This window comes from Cyprinus carpio, chromosome B23, assembly GCF_018340385.1.
Source record: "Cyprinus carpio isolate SPL01 chromosome B23, ASM1834038v1, whole genome shotgun sequence".
Classification (NCBI taxonomy): domain Eukaryota; kingdom Metazoa; phylum Chordata; class Actinopteri; order Cypriniformes; family Cyprinidae; genus Cyprinus; species Cyprinus carpio.
In genome coordinates, this window is record NC_056619.1 from 26,303,646 (window position 1) to 26,321,145 (window position 17,500).

General features: G+C 33.7%; 1 protein-coding gene and 1 long non-coding RNA gene across 2 annotated transcripts; one reads left to right on the plus strand and one right to left on the minus strand.

Annotated features, from left to right (window-relative positions):
* Positions 1-4,046: 4,046 nt before the first annotated feature.
* Positions 4,047-5,230, plus strand: LOC122141957. Its single transcript, XR_006158236.1, has 3 exons — positions 4,047-4,065; positions 4,147-4,197; positions 4,540-5,230. It is a non-coding gene; the product is annotated as an uncharacterized LOC122141957 (long non-coding RNA).
* Positions 5,231-8,883: 3,653 nt separating this feature from the next.
* LOC109061417 (PRELI domain-containing protein 1, mitochondrial-like) lies at positions 8,884-15,567 on the minus strand. The gene is made up of 5 exons (XM_042750555.1): positions 15,480-15,567; positions 14,925-15,051; positions 14,379-14,604; positions 10,861-10,939; positions 8,884-8,891 (listed from the first exon to the last, which is right to left on the minus strand). Exons 2-5 carry the CDS (start codon positions 15,017-15,019, stop codon positions 8,884-8,886), a joined length of 408 nt encoding a protein of 135 aa, XP_042606489.1. The 5' UTR covers positions 15,020-15,051; positions 15,480-15,567.
* Between the last annotated feature and the right edge of the window lie 1,933 nt (positions 15,568-17,500).

Consider the following 17,500-nt stretch of genomic DNA (forward strand, 5'->3'; position numbering starts at 1 on the left):
CCCTCTGAGAAAGATGGGAATTCGTATCCTGAATTACCTCGACGACTGGTCTGTTTTTGCACAGTCTGAGGCCGCGCTAATAGCCCACAGGTCCCTCCTCCTCTAAAAGCGCCTGGGACTCAGGATCAATTTTGCCAAGAGCTCTCTGTCCCCCCAGCCAGCGAACTTCGTTCCTGGGGGCAGTTTTCGACTCAGTCCACATGAGGGTGATAGTCGCACCAGACCGTGCACTGGCTATACAGCAGCTTGCGGCTTCCTTCAGAATTGGAGCCCCCTACTTTCTCAAAGTTTTCAAAGGATGCTGGGCCTCATGGCCTCTGCAGCACCGGTCCTTCAGTTGGGCCTGCTCAGAATAAGACCCCTTCAGTACTGGTTGAAACCTCTAATTCTGCCCCATGCGTGGTGTCATGGACGCATCTGCATCAGGGTGGACCAGGCCTGCATGACGGCCCTGGCCCCCGGTAAGGACATACAGTGGTTCAAGCAGGGCGTGACTATGGGATTGGTTTACAGAAGGAAATTTGTCCTGACAGATGCATCCAACACAGGTTGGGTAGCTCTGTGTGAAGGTAGACCAACCTTCGGCTCCTGGACGAATGCAAAAGGTCAGCTACACATCAACTGCCTCGGACTGATGGCAGTATGTCGAGCTCCTCAGACCTTGCCAGTCGTGAAGGGACACCACTTGCTCGTCAGATCAGACGGCATGATGGTGGTATCATATATATATATATATATATATATTATATATAATATATAATATATTATATATATATATATATATATATATACCCTCAGACCTTGCCAGTCGTGAAGGGACACCACTTGCTCGTCAGATCAGACGGCATGATGGTGGTAGAACAAGTACGCGTTGGTCCACGAATGGCCCAACCTCCTCCTATATGCTTTTCCCCCAATCGCCCTGTTCCCCTAGGTAGTCAAGTGAGTCAGGAAGCACAGGCACAGAGTGCTTCTGGTGGCCCCACTCTGGAAGAACCATCTCTGGATCTCAGAGCTGTCTCAGCTGATGACAGCAGCTCCGTGGCCCATTCCCCTGAGGCAGGACCTCCTTTCTCATGCAAACAGAAAAATCTGGAACCCCCATCCCGAGCTGTGGGCACTACATTAGATTAGATTAGATTAGATTCAACTTTATTGTCACTGTGCAGAGTACAAGAACAGAGCCAATGAAATGCAGTCAGTATCTAACTAGAAGTGCAAATAACATATCTAGACTAATAACTATAGAATGTGTGTATATACATTAAACTTTATGACATATAGTGCAAGTTATGAGGTAGGAGGGCAGAGACCAGCTCAATGCAAATGACTGTACATATAACTATGGATTCAAAGAAAGTATAAACAGAAGCTGACATTATAATATAGCAAGTATAAAAAGGCATTGTACAGTGAGGTATGTAAATATCTTTGGGCTACACAGTCAAATATCTATTTATAATCTATGGGCTCTCAACGGGAATCAGTAGATCTCCCAGAGAGTATCCTGAATACGATATCACAGGCTAGAGCCCTGTCTACGAGATGCCTCTTCGCCCTTAAGTGGTCGATTTTCTCCGCCTGGTGCGAAACCAATAACATGTGACATATCAGTGATATTGTCCTACTTCAAGAGCTGTTGGACAAGGGTTCTCCCCTTCCACGCTCAAAGTCTATGTGGCAGCTATAGCACCTTTTCACGCTCCAATAGCCGGACAGTCGGTGGGCCAGAACAACCTTGTTGTCCGTTTCCCGAGGATATCCAGGAGGCTCCACCTGCCCCGGCCCCTCGTGGTCCCTACATTGGATCTACCCATGGCCCTTTGAGCCACTCCAGTCTGCGAGCTTAAAAAGCCTGTCGCTGAAAACTGCTCTGCTGCTGGCGCTAGCATCGGTTAAGTGAGTAGGTGACTTGCAGGCTCTCTCAACAAGCCCTGCCCATCTTGAGTTTGGCCCTAATGACTCCAAGGCCAAGACATGGGTATGTCCCTAAAGTGCTCTACATGCCATTTAGAGCCCAGGATATTACTCTCTCTGCGCTTCCTCCTTCTGAGGAGGACCAGGAGTTTAACCTTCTCTGCCCAGTTAAGGCATTGAGAATTAACATTGAGCGCTCCGCCCTCTTCAGTCAGGGGGTAGGTTTAACTTTTTGTATGCTTTGGTGGCTGCACCAAAGGGTCCCCGGTCACAAAGCAGAGGATTTCTTGATGGTTAGTTGACGCTATCGCGCTAGCATACTCCTCCCTGGGTCTTCAGAGTCCCAAAGAAATGAGAGCCCATTCCACCCGAGGTTGGAATTCCACCTCAATGAGTTCAGCCCTCTTACCTCTTGCAGGGTTCACCCTGTGTATAATTGGTCCCTTTGAGCCTTTTCCACTCAAGGCCAGCTCATATCAGTCGTTCCTCTCTCATGGCACGGTGGGATTGTATTGGTTCCGCATAAGCGTCTAGCGACACAGTACGAGTGAAGTATCTATAGGGAACGTACTCGGTTACTTTCGTAACTTTGGTTCCCTGAGATTCGGGAATGAGTACAGCGTCCCTTGCTGTGCCATGACGCTGCACGACTTGGTGTTGTCACTTCAGTCGAATTGACCTGAGATCATATAGCAAAATGTCCGCTTATATAGCCAGATGGCCCCGCCCATTCTGGCAGGCTCTTGTGGGCTTCACCGCCATAGGCTCGTGCAGCACCGCTGCTGGGCCATTGGTTGTTTTTTATAACCACTGCACAAGCTACTTACACTGTGTGATTGAATAAGTCTTCAGTCCTCAGAGAAATCTCAGGGAACCAAAGTTATGAAAGTAACAGAGTACGTTTTTCATGCTCTTTAATGTGACGTGACATCGCTGACGGTGTCTGTTTTTGTAGTAAGTTGTGCATAAGACAAGGGGAGTGTGTTAAAAAATACTTTGTTCCTTTTCTGGTCATAGTTCTTACTACATTAAGCTATGTATTAGATTGTGACTTTAGATGATCCACAACGTATAGCTAAGCATAATAAAAATAAGCGCTGAAGAGTAATACTTTCAAAATGAATTTTCAGCGATCAAACTGTCATGATAAACGTGATAATACTATTGATAACAGAATCATGAACATTTATTGGCCTTTGCGCAATACATGCAATAAACTTCAGTAGACTACAGCTCACCATGATTTAATACTTAGTTGCGCCGTTTCCAGCGCAAAGTATGTCACATGACTGTTCCCTACTGATCTTGCAAGTTTCCCTGCGTGGTCCAGAAAATAATTGGTGTAACAAAGCACATGATCCTTTTCCTATGAATGCATATTTACGGCCACATCTGAATAGGAAAGAGTGACGACTGATATTTAGATCATTTTATGTCAGTGTCTGCTGTACTGTTATGTAAAAATCCTATTGATTCACATTACGTAGCATCATTGAATTTCATCACATTAATAGATTGCATTCCTTGCAGCAAATTCATATTTGAATATTGAATAAAACCGAGCTTCATGTTCTCACTGTATCAAACTATATGAGCCATAATAACATGATGGATCAAACGAAGAGAAAGACAGACAAAATACATATAATATTTCTATTTAGATTTTGTGTAGTTGCCCAATAAACTGATTCATTTTAAAAACATCCTTTTCAGATCTTATTTGTATGCTAGGCATTATATAAGAAAACTGCAAGAAAATATATTGCAATGGTTTAGCATCACTTCATCAGAAAAAACAGCTCTAGCTTTTTAATTTTAGCTCTTTTCGTGTTTGGAAAACTGCACTCTGCACAACTAATTCTCTCATTTCCTCAAACAAATCCTTCCAGCTTTCCAGTATTTCAGACTCATGCAAACCACTGCAATTAGCTACTGCATGCATATAATGTTTTCTTCATAAAATTAGCTTGTTGAGATTGACACATTTAGCTGTCAGTTCATTAGCTTAAAGGTAGATTAATGTGTGGTTGATGTGTTTGCTTTTTTGTTTTTTTTTGTGTTTTGCAACTTGTTGTCTTTTTAGCGTAAAGGCAGATGCATGTGTAGCTGCATGATATTAAAAGCGGCGCAAGAGACCCTCACAAAAAGGTTAGTGTTAAATTTTGGACATGTATTTATAAAAACCAGTTGATATGAAGAAAGGTTTATTTGTAGCATGTTTGTCTGTAGGAAGAGGGGGTTGTGTATTCAACTGTGGCAGACATGAGCAGATCTACTCAGGTAAATTTGCACAGCCATACTATTTTAGAAAACACTTCTCCAATTTCTCGTTTGTATTTATTTTATGACTGTTTGATTTGAAAGCTTCTGCTTAAATGCTTGACATGTGTTTTGTGAGTGCATCTTGCATTAAGTTAATCTTGTAATTTGTATTTAAAAAGAACAAAGATGTAGGTGAGTTTGTTTCTTCATCAGATTTGTACAATTGTAGCATTGCATCAGTGTCTCAGCAATGGATGCTCTGCAGTGAATGGGTGCCGTCAGAATGAGAGTCCAAACAGCTGATGAAAACATAACGTTTTCACGTTTAACATGTAACGTGTGTGTTTATTATCTCTGCAGGATGATGTTACGTATTCATCTGTAGTCCACATCAAATCTCACAAACCAAAATCCAGACAGAATAATGCTGAGGAGGCCACCATCTACGCAAGTGTGCAGAAAGATAAAACATGACACAAACACACACCTAAAACAGCATCTCAGATATTCTGCACTGGGTTATTGTTTTAAGGAGTTTGATGGCTTTTACATTAACATAATTTGCTTTCTGTTATTTCTACTATTAGCATAATTGCATATGGTTATCGTCATTTTGTAAAAATTATGACATTGTTAGAAAAAATGCTACATTTCTGTTTTTCAAAAATATTTTGTGTTTTGAAGATGATTGGGCGATTCAGTTTATTTCTTAAATGCAATAATACACATAGTATTCTTACTTTGGAGGCTCTAAATAAAACATATTTATGTTTAATTGCTTAAATATTTAATTAAAAGCTAACATTTATTCCACACTGAAAAAAATTGCGTAGAAACAGTTTTCATTTAGAAATTGCTAGTAAATTTCACAAATGTTTACAAAGTTGGCAAGTAACATTGAAATAATTGTGACATTTTGAAGTAGACAAATAATATTTAATTTATCAGCAAGTTCTGGTTTCAGCTTTTTTTAAGAAACTAAATGTACAAACAAAGAACATTTTAAATTCTATGTACACAGTATCATTAAAACTGTCTGTTTGAAATGTAATTTATTATTTTTTTTCTTTATTTTTGATTCTTAGTAGTTTGTCTTTTCAAGCAAAAGCAAAATGAATACAGATACAAAACAATGAAATATCCATTTTCACAATAATATTCTTCACTCTAAAACCTTAAAACTTCACACTAAAGCATCTGTGAAGGAATGCAATTAAAACATATTATGAATAGAGCAAAACAAATATTACAACAAAACAGTTTTATAAATTAAAATTCTCAAAATTATACGGTGCATTTTCTCATATTATTAGACTAGAAACTAATTAAAACCGTTAAGAAGCACAGTTGTCAGAGATTGATAACTTTAAACTTATGACCTGAAATTATTTCATATGAACTCATAACTGTTTTGATAAATGATGTATTATACAGCAATGTATTTTATGATTTTAAATTCTAATACAGTCGGGTCCAAAAGTCTAGACCCCTAGTGAAAATATTTCTAATTTCATTACAAATGAGATGATGGGAATAAAATTTTGAGTCAAAAAAAGTTCTGTTGTGTAGTAAGGTTGGATGATGATCATCATTTTTGTTTTTGGACGGCAATATTAATATATATATATATATAGCAATATATATATATAGACAGATATGTATACAGTATGTATACAGTATGTGTATGCTGTTGTATACAGTAATGTGTGGCAGTGCATGCAAGTATATATATATATATATATATATATATATATATATATATCTATATATACTATATTATAGCACAGTATATTCTACTTCTACTATGCGTTACGTCAGAAACACACTGTAGGGAGACAGTGTCAGTTGTAAACAATTGCAAAGTATCTGTCCCTGAGTTTTCTAATCATATTTCTAAACACATGGTAGAGAACAGAAAGCTTCATCTTCAGTCTTCACCTTTCAATCAAGCGTTGCTTTACTTAAAGGTACCAGCGAAACAAGGTCACATCGTTAGGATCTCTCTGGGTAAGTGAATCTCATGAAAACACATTCAGGTCATAGGCCTATCGCACCAAGCTACACGCGCGCCATAAAAACGGAGGCAAACCTTGTGATCTTTATTTTACAATGCAGCCAGAACGGACCCCCGATTAAATTCAGATTTTACGGACACCCAGCATTAAAACGAAGTTATAGAAAGTAAAACTCGAATGCCGATCTTTATCTTACGAGAATTCAGCCACCGCACACCAGACTTGTGATATAAATTCAGTTTTTGCGAAAAATTAAAAACGTAGATTTATAAATTCAGTTGTGCCTGATGAGAATTGCAATAAATTCAGTTTTGCGAGATTAAACTAGATTTAAACTCAGTTTTTGCCGAATTGCAATATAAACTCAGTTATGAGCCCGAGATTTAAACATCAAGAATTGCGATCTATAAATTCAGTTTTAGCGAGATTTAAACAGAATGGCGAGATATTCTATCAAGCAGTTTGCGACGAAAAATATAAATTCGGATATAAATTCAGTTTAGCGAGATGAGAATTGCGATTAAAAGTTTGCGAGTATTTTCAAACTCAGAAGTACGATATAAATTCAGTTTTCAATTCAGTTTGTGAGATTTAAACTCAGAATTGCAGTTTATATAAACTCAGGCTCTTTATAAACGTCAGAGATTTAAACTCAGAATTGAATTGTGATTTAAAATCTTTCAGAATTGCGGAGATTTAAAACTCAGACTTGAATTTTGTAATAAATTACTTTAAACTCCAGAATTTTGTGAGATTTAAAACTCAGAATACAATATAAACTCAGTTTTCAGACTTCGCGTTATAAACTCAGAGTTTGTTGAGATTTAAACTCAGAATTGATATAAACTCTGGGACCGCTAAAATAAAACTCAGAATTGTGATAAAATTATTTAAAATCCGAAATTGAGATTTAACTCAGGAATTATTTAAACTCAGAAATTGTGATATTAAAAGAATGGTTTTGTGAGATTTAAACTTCGAATTGCGCATATAAACTCAGTTTGGCGAGCGTAAACTCCGAAATGTAAAAACTCAGTTTTTCGAGATAAACTAGAAGATATAAACTCAGTTTTCTAACTTTACTCAGGAATTGTGAGATAAACTCAGTTTTGGATAAGATAAATTATTTAAACTCAAGAAATGCAAGCACTATAAGATTTAAACTCCGAATTGAATCAGGCGATACAAAACTCAGCTTTTGAAACTGAGACTGCGTATAAACAGTTTGCGAGATTTAAACTCAGATTGCCGCTATAAACTCGTTTTTTGCGAGATTTAAAACTGAGATTTAAAACTCAGTTGGGAGATTTAAACTGAATGCGATTTTAAATTCAGTTTTGTGAATTTTAATAAATTATTTAAACTCGATAGAAAAGTTTTGCGATGCTGAAAAACTTGGTGGGAGAGATTAAACTCAGAAGTGCGATATAAAACGTTTTTGTGAGATTTGAAACTCAGCACACGATATAAACTCAGTTTTGTGAGCAGAAGATTTAAACTCAAAGTTTAAACTGAAGTTGCGATATAAACTCATGGAAATCGGAATGGATAAAAATTCAGTTTGTTTTAGAGATTTAAACTCAAATTGCGGAGATTTATAACGATTTAATTGCGATATAAACTCAGTTTTGCATGATGTAAACTCGGAATTGCGATATAAATTCAGTATTTTAGAATTTTTATTTTGGTATTTTGTTTAATTATTTAAACTAATTTAAACTCAGTTTTGCGAATTACTGGATTGCGATAAACTCAGTTTGTGAGATTTAAAACTCAGATGTAAACTTAGAGAATCGATATAAACTCAGTTTTTGCGATTTAAACGAGATTTAAACTCAGAACTGCGATATAAATTCAGTTTTGCTTATTTTAACTCAGAATTGTGATATTTTATTTAAGATTTTATTTGCGAGATTTAATGCGATATAAATTCAGTTTTAGATTTAAACTCAAATTGCGATATAAACTCAGTTTCAGCAGTGAGATTTAAAACTCAGATTTAAAAACTCAGAATGCGATTCTAAACCGTTTTGAGATAAACTCAGAATTAAATTATTTAAATCAGAATGCAAGATTTAAAAACTCAGAATTATGATTAACTCAGTTTTGCAAGATTTAAAATCAGAAATATAAACTCAGTTGCGCATATAAATTCTCAGCTTTAAAGCAGATGAATAAAACTCAGAATGCGAGATTTAAATGAGAATTGTGAATAAACTCAGTTTGGGTGATAAATTTTAAATTACAGTCTTTGTGTTATTTAAAACTAAACTCAGGAATTGCGATTTAACTCGAATTACGGTAAACTCAGGTTTGCGAATTAAACTTGGAATTTAAAAGTTTTGGAGATTTAAAACTCAGAAGCGATATAAAACAGTTTTGTGAGATTTAAACTCAGAATTGATGATAAATTATTTAAACTCAGATTAACTCAGTTTGCAGATTTAAACTCAGAAGTGCCGTATTATAAACTCAGTTTTGAGTCGGAATTGCATTTAAAGTTTGGCCGAAATTTTAACTCAGAATTGTGAGATATTATTTAAACTCAGAATGCCAGTTTTTAGAAAGACTTTAACTCATTGCGAATGAACTCAGGTTTGTGATATAAACTCAGAATTGCGATTTTAGTGTTGCAGATTAAAATCAGAATTGTGAGAAACTCAGAATGCGAGCGAATTACGATATAAACTCAGATTTCTAGATGGTGCAGATTTCAAAATTTTAACTCAGAATTGCGATATAAACTCAGTTTCATGGTGATTATTGTAATAATTTCTTTCTGTATTATACTGTGGTTAAACAGTTTTGCAATACAGTGATGGTTTTTATTGTGATTTTTTATTTATGTTTTGTTTTGTGGTTAAACAGTTTTGAAGCAGTTTTGCAGTACAGAACAAATGCAAGACAAATGCTACAATGATATATAAATAAATACTTCACAGTTAAAATAATCTTCTTGCATAGCAGTCATGAGAAATGGGGGAAATGTAATTGTAATAGTGTTATTGTTATGATAATGGTATTGTTTTTTTTATATGCATTAGATTTTGTTTAGAGTTTTATGGGGTGACCGATATGATCATGACATTCACTCTTGTTCATACTTATCATATGTATTGCTGAGTTTCTGGGTTGTTTGGAGAGGCTGAATGAGGTTTTTTGTTTCACGGCAAAAATCTCCAGGACACACGGACGAGGCTTTGGAAAGGAGGCCACAAATGATGGACACACATGAGAAAACATGATGAAACGGCAAGATTATTGTAAAACACGCTTTCTGTTATTTCTTTAATATTTTAAAGGTGTCTGTTTTAAATGTTTTACAGAAGACACACAATGGGCAAAAGAGGAACTAACACTGAGATAATTTAATCTGTTCTGTGGTTTTTTCTTGAGGCCAATAATGAAACATGCCCTTTACAACTATAACTCAAGTGTGTAATGTCAAGAGCCGGTAACACAAACTCACACAAAGCAATGTATACTATAGCAAACTGCAATTGCTTGATTGCTTGTAAAGTCACAAAATGTCACTATATTATCATCCAGCTCTAAACTAATAACTGCACTATAAGACATGAAAATGTTAAGATATTAGAAACATTATCATGATTTTCTGTAAAGCTGCTTTGAAACATTGTGCATGTAAAAAGTGCTATACAAATAAATATGGCTCAGGGTTATGACAGGATAAAGGCCTATTCACACCATTCTTTTATTTATTTAAATACAATATTTAAATAAATAAAATAAATATATAAAAATATTTAACTACTTTAGATATAAATGAACATTTTCAAATTTATGTCAATTATAAATTTCTTTTATTACAAAATTTATGTTTTTTTTACCAATATTTCTCTTAGTTGGAAAGCAGTTGTTGATTAAATGGGAATGTGTTTGTTGTTTATACTAACATTGTAATATTTCTATTTTTAAGTTTAGCTAAAGTTGTAGTAAATTTTTATTGCATTTTTTGAAATTTTTAATAGTTGTTCTAAAAAATATTTCTATACTTATTTATTGTAGTTGTAGTTATTTTCACGTACGTGGAGGTTTAAAAACTAAATTAAAATAAGAACTGATGTCGTCTTGTAGTATCGAGATACCATAATAGTTTTCGTTATTATTTTGAGTGAGTTTATATTTTAATATTTTCCATTTTAATTAACAATGAAGTTTTAGTTGTGTGGTTGTGTCTTTTTTTTTCATATATTTCGATAGTTATTTTTTGTCTTGGCAGCTAGCTGAAATTTATTTATTATATATATTTATATATTTTTTTATTCAGTAAGTTTTTTTTGTTGTTTATTTTATTTCAAGTAACTTAGTTTGTTTTATTTTTAGTTTTAGTTTAGTTTAATTTTTATTTTTTGTTAAAAATCTATTTTATTAAAACAGCTGTACATGTTAAAAATAAACCTTAATGACTGACATTACAGCGTGATACATTCCTATATAAACTTGTTGTTGGGTTTTGAATATATTAATCTTTTAACGTCTCTCGATTCTTTATTGTATGAGAGGTTTTACTTTGCACTGAATCATGTGAGGATGAGCTCTTTTTGTGGACCTTTTGTAGGTAGTTTTGAGTGTTGTCTTCTCCATGTTTTGCTAATGTTTGTTCTGGATGTAAACAGGCCTGTAGTGTATATAGAGCTCTTACTCTGCAGATTGGACAGTGCATGCTCCAAACCCTTCATGGCTTTCACCTGATTACTCCTGAACCTGGCCAAACCGAACTCCTGCAGGACGACCAACACAGTATTACAACACAATGCTGACCATTCATATCAACACAACACAGTGTCTCATCATCTTTTCTCTTGTTTGTTTTAGGTCAGAATGTGTGTGTTTGCTAATCGCTCAGTCGTTGAGTTAGTTGGATTTGTCTGGATGGGTCTGGAAGACTCCTGATGAGATCCAGGCTTCTCTGGTGATCCGGGTTGATAAGGGTGCTGGTTCTGTTCTCCCGCAAAACAGACACAGCGCTGGTACACACCACAACGTGCTGGTAAGTCCACCACACACACACACTTGCATCTTAGTGCACAATATGATACACAGCATTACTGTTTGTCACAATAGGAGTTGCGTTTTCATTATTATATATATACATATAATATGGCTCACAAAGTATTGATTTTGGGTAACGTTTTAAAATTTACTATTATAGTTATTCATAATTTTATTAAATATTTACATATTATTAAATAATGTCTATATATAGTTTTAATCATTTTTCAGTATTAGTATATATGAAATATATAGTTTTTATATTGTGAATCAAGCTGTATAAAATAAACTAAATGAAATGTTGTAGCCTTATTTTTTGTAAAATATTTACATTCATATAGTTTTCTGTGTTGTTTTCAATTAAACTAGTTTTACTTTTTTTAATTTTTTAAAGACGTGGTCAGTTACAGTTTTACTTTTTTTTAATAGATGTTTTCTACAGTTTTATTTTTATTTTATTATGATTTTATAATTATTAATATTTATTATTATTAATATTTTAGATATTTTTTTAAAATCTCTCTATAAGTAGTTTTTTATTGATTTTTTTTATTGTTTCAGTATCAGTTATTTTAGTATAACAAGTTAAACTAAATGAAATTGAAAAATGTCGCGCTTGGAATCAAGCTGAAGTGTAAATGTTTATTTTAGTTATTTTGTGTGTGTTGGTTGTCATTTTTACTATTGTTTTTTCCTTTTTTTACATTTCTTGTTATAGTTTTCAGGTCAGTATAGTTGTTTTACTCGTTTTTTAAAACATGTCTACATAGTTTATTATTTATTTTAGTTTGTTATTTTTAGTTACATTAGTTTGTTATTTTAGTACATTTATTAATAATTTACTATTATTAAATTATTTTAGTATTTTTAAATATCTCTATAAGTAGTTTTTTATTGATTTTTTTTATTATTTCAGTATTAGTTTTTTTTAGTATGAAAAGTTTATCCTTGGAATCAAGCTGAAGTAAAATAGTTCTTTTAGTTATTTTTGTGTGTTTTTGGTCATTTTTTTACTATTTTTTTTCTTTGTTTTACATTTCGAATAATAGGTTTTCATGTCAGTTATCGTTTTTACTTAGTTTTTTTAAAACATGTCTACATAGTTTTATTTTTATTTTAGTTTGTTATTTTAGTACATTTATTAATATTTACTATTATTAATTAATTTTGTATTTTTAAAATATCTCTATAAGTAGTTTTTTATTGATTTTTTTATTATGTCAGTATTACTTATTTTAGTATAAACAAGTTTTAAACTGGAACTGACTGAAAGTCAAGCTGGAATAAAAATAGTGTTTGTTTTTGTTCTTTTGTGTGTTTTTGAAATTTTTATAATTTCTTTTACATTTCTATCTAGTTTTTATGTCAGTTATGGTTTGCGTTATTTCAGTTCATCAAGATAAACTAAATGAAAATAAGAAGTGTTGACTTGGCATCTAGCTGAAATTAAATATTTAGTTAGGTTTAGTATTTTGTTGTGTGTCTTTATCATCTTCTTTGTTAGTGCTTGTTTTTTTAAACATGCCTACAAATTTTATTTTATTTATCAGTTAGCTAATTTTAGTACAATAAAAATATTTACTTCAAATATATTTAGATTTTGGTATTTCATTATGCGTTTTTGTTTTTTTAGTCATTTTTAATAGTCTATAAAGTTTTTTATTTCAGTTTTATTTGTGAGAATAAGAAATGTTGCCTTGGCATAAAATATTAAGTTAGCTTTGTCAGTTTTCTTCATTTTTGTTTTGTAAAATGCCTAGTTTTATAGTTTATTTTTTCCAATTGTAGTACATCAAGTTAAACTAAAACAAAAAAATAAAAAATCAATTGTTTTAATGTTTTCAGTTGTAGTGTTAGTTAACTGTAACAGCCCTGCCTGCATAATTGAGTCGAGTGGTTTGTGTTTAACTGGTTTAGAGGAAATAAAGAGACATCTGATATGCACGTGTTTCTGCACAGAGCTCTGCTGATCGTAGAGATGCTCAGATCCAACACCAACACCACACAAACCACAACCAGGTACGACCACACGAAACACACCCAAACCCTGCTTCCATCACAGTGAAGTGAAAGCAGAGTGGGTTTTAAAACATTTGGTTTAAACCAAGTACATGTTTATTTCTGTATGTCTCTGAGAAACGGCCCATTTTTACAGAAACATTCATGTTTCTTTTCTCTAACCACAACCTGTTTAAATGGTTGATCTTTAGTCTTCTGTACATGCTTTAATGACATCATCTTGCAGGAAGTGACATCATTTTGGAGGGAAACATCAGTAAGTATTATCAATGGATCTGATGGACTCTGGGATGATTTGTGGCGTTTGTTGTTAGTCTGTGTTTTATAATATCAGAATTTAAAAAGACGTGACTAAAATAAGAAAACTATCTTCAAGATGAAGTCCAGTGACTAACTTTAGGTCTTTATCAACATCATTTTACTTTACAACATTGTGGAAATAATCAAGTTATAATTATTTAAACCAAAGTGTCTTCTGTAAGTAATAGTTCTACGCACACAACATCAGGATTCATTTTGTTTTGTTTGTTTGTGGTTAATAAAGTGAACTAAAACCATAAAAACATTTAAGATATTAAATAAATGTTAATATTATTATATGTAATAGTTCTACGCACACAACACAGAAATAAATGAACAAAAAATGAAAAAATTAAATAAATGAAAAAAATATTTTTTTTTTTTTAATTTTTTTTATTTTTTTTTTTTTTTTGGGTGACATTTCTCATTTTTATTCAGTTTAACTTAAAAACTAAAACTAAATAAACTAAAAACAATATATACGTATATAAAAATAGAAGCTAATAAGAATGAAAATAAAATAACTAAAATTTAACATAGAAACAAAAAAATAAAAATAAAAATCTTACTAATAAAATTATGAAAAATTAATCTAATTATGATTATTATAAATATATTTTAATATTTTATCGATAATTTTTAATAGTATATCGATCATACTAAAATAACATTATACCATGGTCTGTGTTGGTGGTGGTTTATGTTTGGTCGTTTAATGCACAGCTAGCCATGCATTCTCCCTTACTTATCTACTTAAGACTTTCATTCGTTTTTGCTCCTCGGTGCATGTTTCTAAATGAAGTGTAAAGGTCAATGTGTGTGTGAGTGTGTGTTGTTGTTGTTGTTTACCATTAGTTTAGCGTGATTTACGTTCCAGGTCAGCGTCGTGAGGCTTCTGTTTCCGAGGTCGACCACAGAATCCTCGATGATGTACACCGAACGCGACAGGTTTCCCGGGAAGACGCGCTCCGCCCAGCGAGGGAGACGACTGGTCTTCGTCAGGAGCCGCCGGGACAGGAGCAGGTTATCCGGCGTCACCTCGCGGAAAAGTACGTCCTCCGTCAGAACATGAGTGCAGTGTCGCTCCGCCCAGCGAGGGAGACAAATAATTTGTGATTTGTAGAATAATGTTCTGAGTGGTTAAATTGTGTGCTGTAAGATTGAGTGTGTGAAGTGATGTTGATTGTTGTGATGTTTTTGTATTATTGTTGTGTTTTTATTATGTTTTTGGACATTCACATCCATTGCTGAGACACTGACGCAATGCTACATTTCCCCCAATCTGATGCAGAAACAAACTCATCTACATCTTCAATGGCCTCAAGAAGAGCACATTTACAGAAAAAAACAAATTTTGGGTGATCTCTCCATTTAAATGGAGTGTGGTTTAGGTACCTGTATGGGTTCGGGTATCTCTGCCAGAAGGCCGCCAACACCTGATCCCACGTGCTCTTGATGTCCGTCTCGCTGAAGAAATACTTCCCCATCATCACGAGCCCAGCAGAGCCCCACTGACAGAGTCCTGAACACAGAAACCATCACATCTGTATTATCAGCTTCCTATTCTGAGGTTACAAACCATTCATCTGCATTATACACCACACGGACAAAAGTATTGGCACCCCTTCTAATGAACGGGTTTGACTACTTTAGTCATTTTCATGAGTGCAAATCTTAATGTTTAAGCATATAATGATATTCTAGTGAATTGTGTAGCAGTAGTTTGAACAGAAACCTTTATTATTCTAACATGATGATGGCTCTGTGTATAAGACAAGTTATTATCCGTGTATAGAGCAACTAAAGCGAGAGCTCGCGGAGATCAGCACCGCGCGCAGACACAAATAAACAAACAAGAACGAATGATCCCGATCAGAAGCCGAATAAACACGAACACAGCCGCGCGGTGTCGGTAAAGCAAACACATATTTACTGTATAAACTGACTCACTGTAATAATCCCGCAGCTCCGCGTTAACATCACCGACATCCGCCGCATTTCCGCCTTCTGTGCGTGCGCGGGCGCGCGTGAGTGTACGTGCGCGCGAACACATATTTATTGTGTTAAAATACATTATCATTAGTAGTGTTTTAAAATTATTTGCGAAATATTGGTAACACTTCAGCTTAGAGACCGAGTATTTTAAATAATACCTAAATTAAACATGATAATTAATTATAATGTATCATTTCGTGAACGTGTTGTTGCTGAAGTTACTGTAGACTGTTATTCTTCATGTACAAGTATAAACTTTCTGTTTCTGGTTGTTGTTTTTTTGTTTTGCACGCAAACCACAATTCAAAGTCTGGTCAAACCACTCAGTGTTTAATGAAAATAAACCAAATTCGGAGTCAGAGCAACTACTTTGCTCAGATTATGTGAACATCTGTGAATGCAGAGAATAATTTAGATGTTTAGGTTCAGGTGTTCGTTTATAAACTTGTATAAAAATCTAATATTCAAGCTGCTGTATATTTTTATTTCTACCACTAGATGGAGACACGTTTCCATACAGTATATTCACACCTGAACACTACACACTGTACACACTGTAAATCATTAAAACACATTAAACAAACAACACACTTATAACTACACCCTTAAAAATAAGCATTCAGTCAAAGGTTCTTTAAAGAAGCATCTCTTTCTTACCTTTTTATAATCTGGAGAACCTCTGCACTAGCACTGATCTTCCTCAGCATACTCTACACCACACTATGATGCTTGTAAAGTGGAAACCATCTGCGATGCATGTATATAGAATATCATTTATGAAGCAGATTATCTGCATCCAGATTATTTGAGTGATTTTGTTTGGTGTGCAGTGTCATTTTAATGTCATTGATGTACTTATAATAAATTTTAATTGACTGAATTTAGATTTTTTTTGACATGTTCTGTTTTCACTTTTACTAATTTTGCTGTTTTATTTATATTGTTTATAATATTTATTGTTTTTCATTCAACCTGCACTTAAATGCTCTTTGACTTTATTAGTTTACTATCATTGAGTAAATATTATAGTTTTATTCAGATTTAGATTTTTTTTTTTTATTTATTTAATTAAAGTCTAAGCAATTTTGTTGTTTTGGGGCATTTTTTAAAATCTATTTATTTTTAGGGTTTTTTTTCCATTTTTATTTCAGGTTTTATTTTTTTCATTTTTAATTATTTTAATACATCATGTTAAACTAAAGGAAAATGAGAAATGTGACTAGCTGAAATCAAATTTATTTAAGGATTTTTATGTTCTGTTCTGTTTCAGTTAAAACTATTTATTTATTTATTTATTTACATATTTGTTTGTTTGTTTGGGTTCACTAATAACCAATAAAATTTTCACTCAAACTGCCGTGTGGTTAAAGGCTAAATACATCTTACTCAAATTTTTAATACTAATATAAATAACTTCATGGAGAATTTTACAAAAAGTGTTTTTGACATCAAATTGTGCTCCCGGGTCAAAATGACCCGAACACAAACCATGGGACATTTATTAAACGGTTATATTTCTTAAAATATAATTGTAAAAAATTAAATAACTGTTGTGTCTTAAAGCATTTGCGAAGTGTTGTTCCCTCACTATAAACTAAATGTGTATGCATCTCTTCCTGGTCAAAATGGACCTGAAAGCTGAACGTTTTAAGGGTTAATCATGCTGAAGCTTTGCTGAAACAACCCAGTGATGAGTGTCTGGACTGTGCTCTTGTGTGTTACTCAGGGTAAAGGCTGCAGGAGAACGAGACACACACTGACGATTTCTCCAGTATCCTGACCTGCTGTGTGACCCCTGACCCCTCTAGAGACACAGGTGTGTGTTTACCTGCTGTTTATTTAAGATGGTGAAATATACTGACTTGAATTGTAAGTGTCTCTTTAGCTGTACTTCTGTATTTCCTCAGTGTTTGTAGCATTAGAATAACAGCAACAGAGCCAGTGATGGTAAATACTGAAGTATATAGATTATGAAT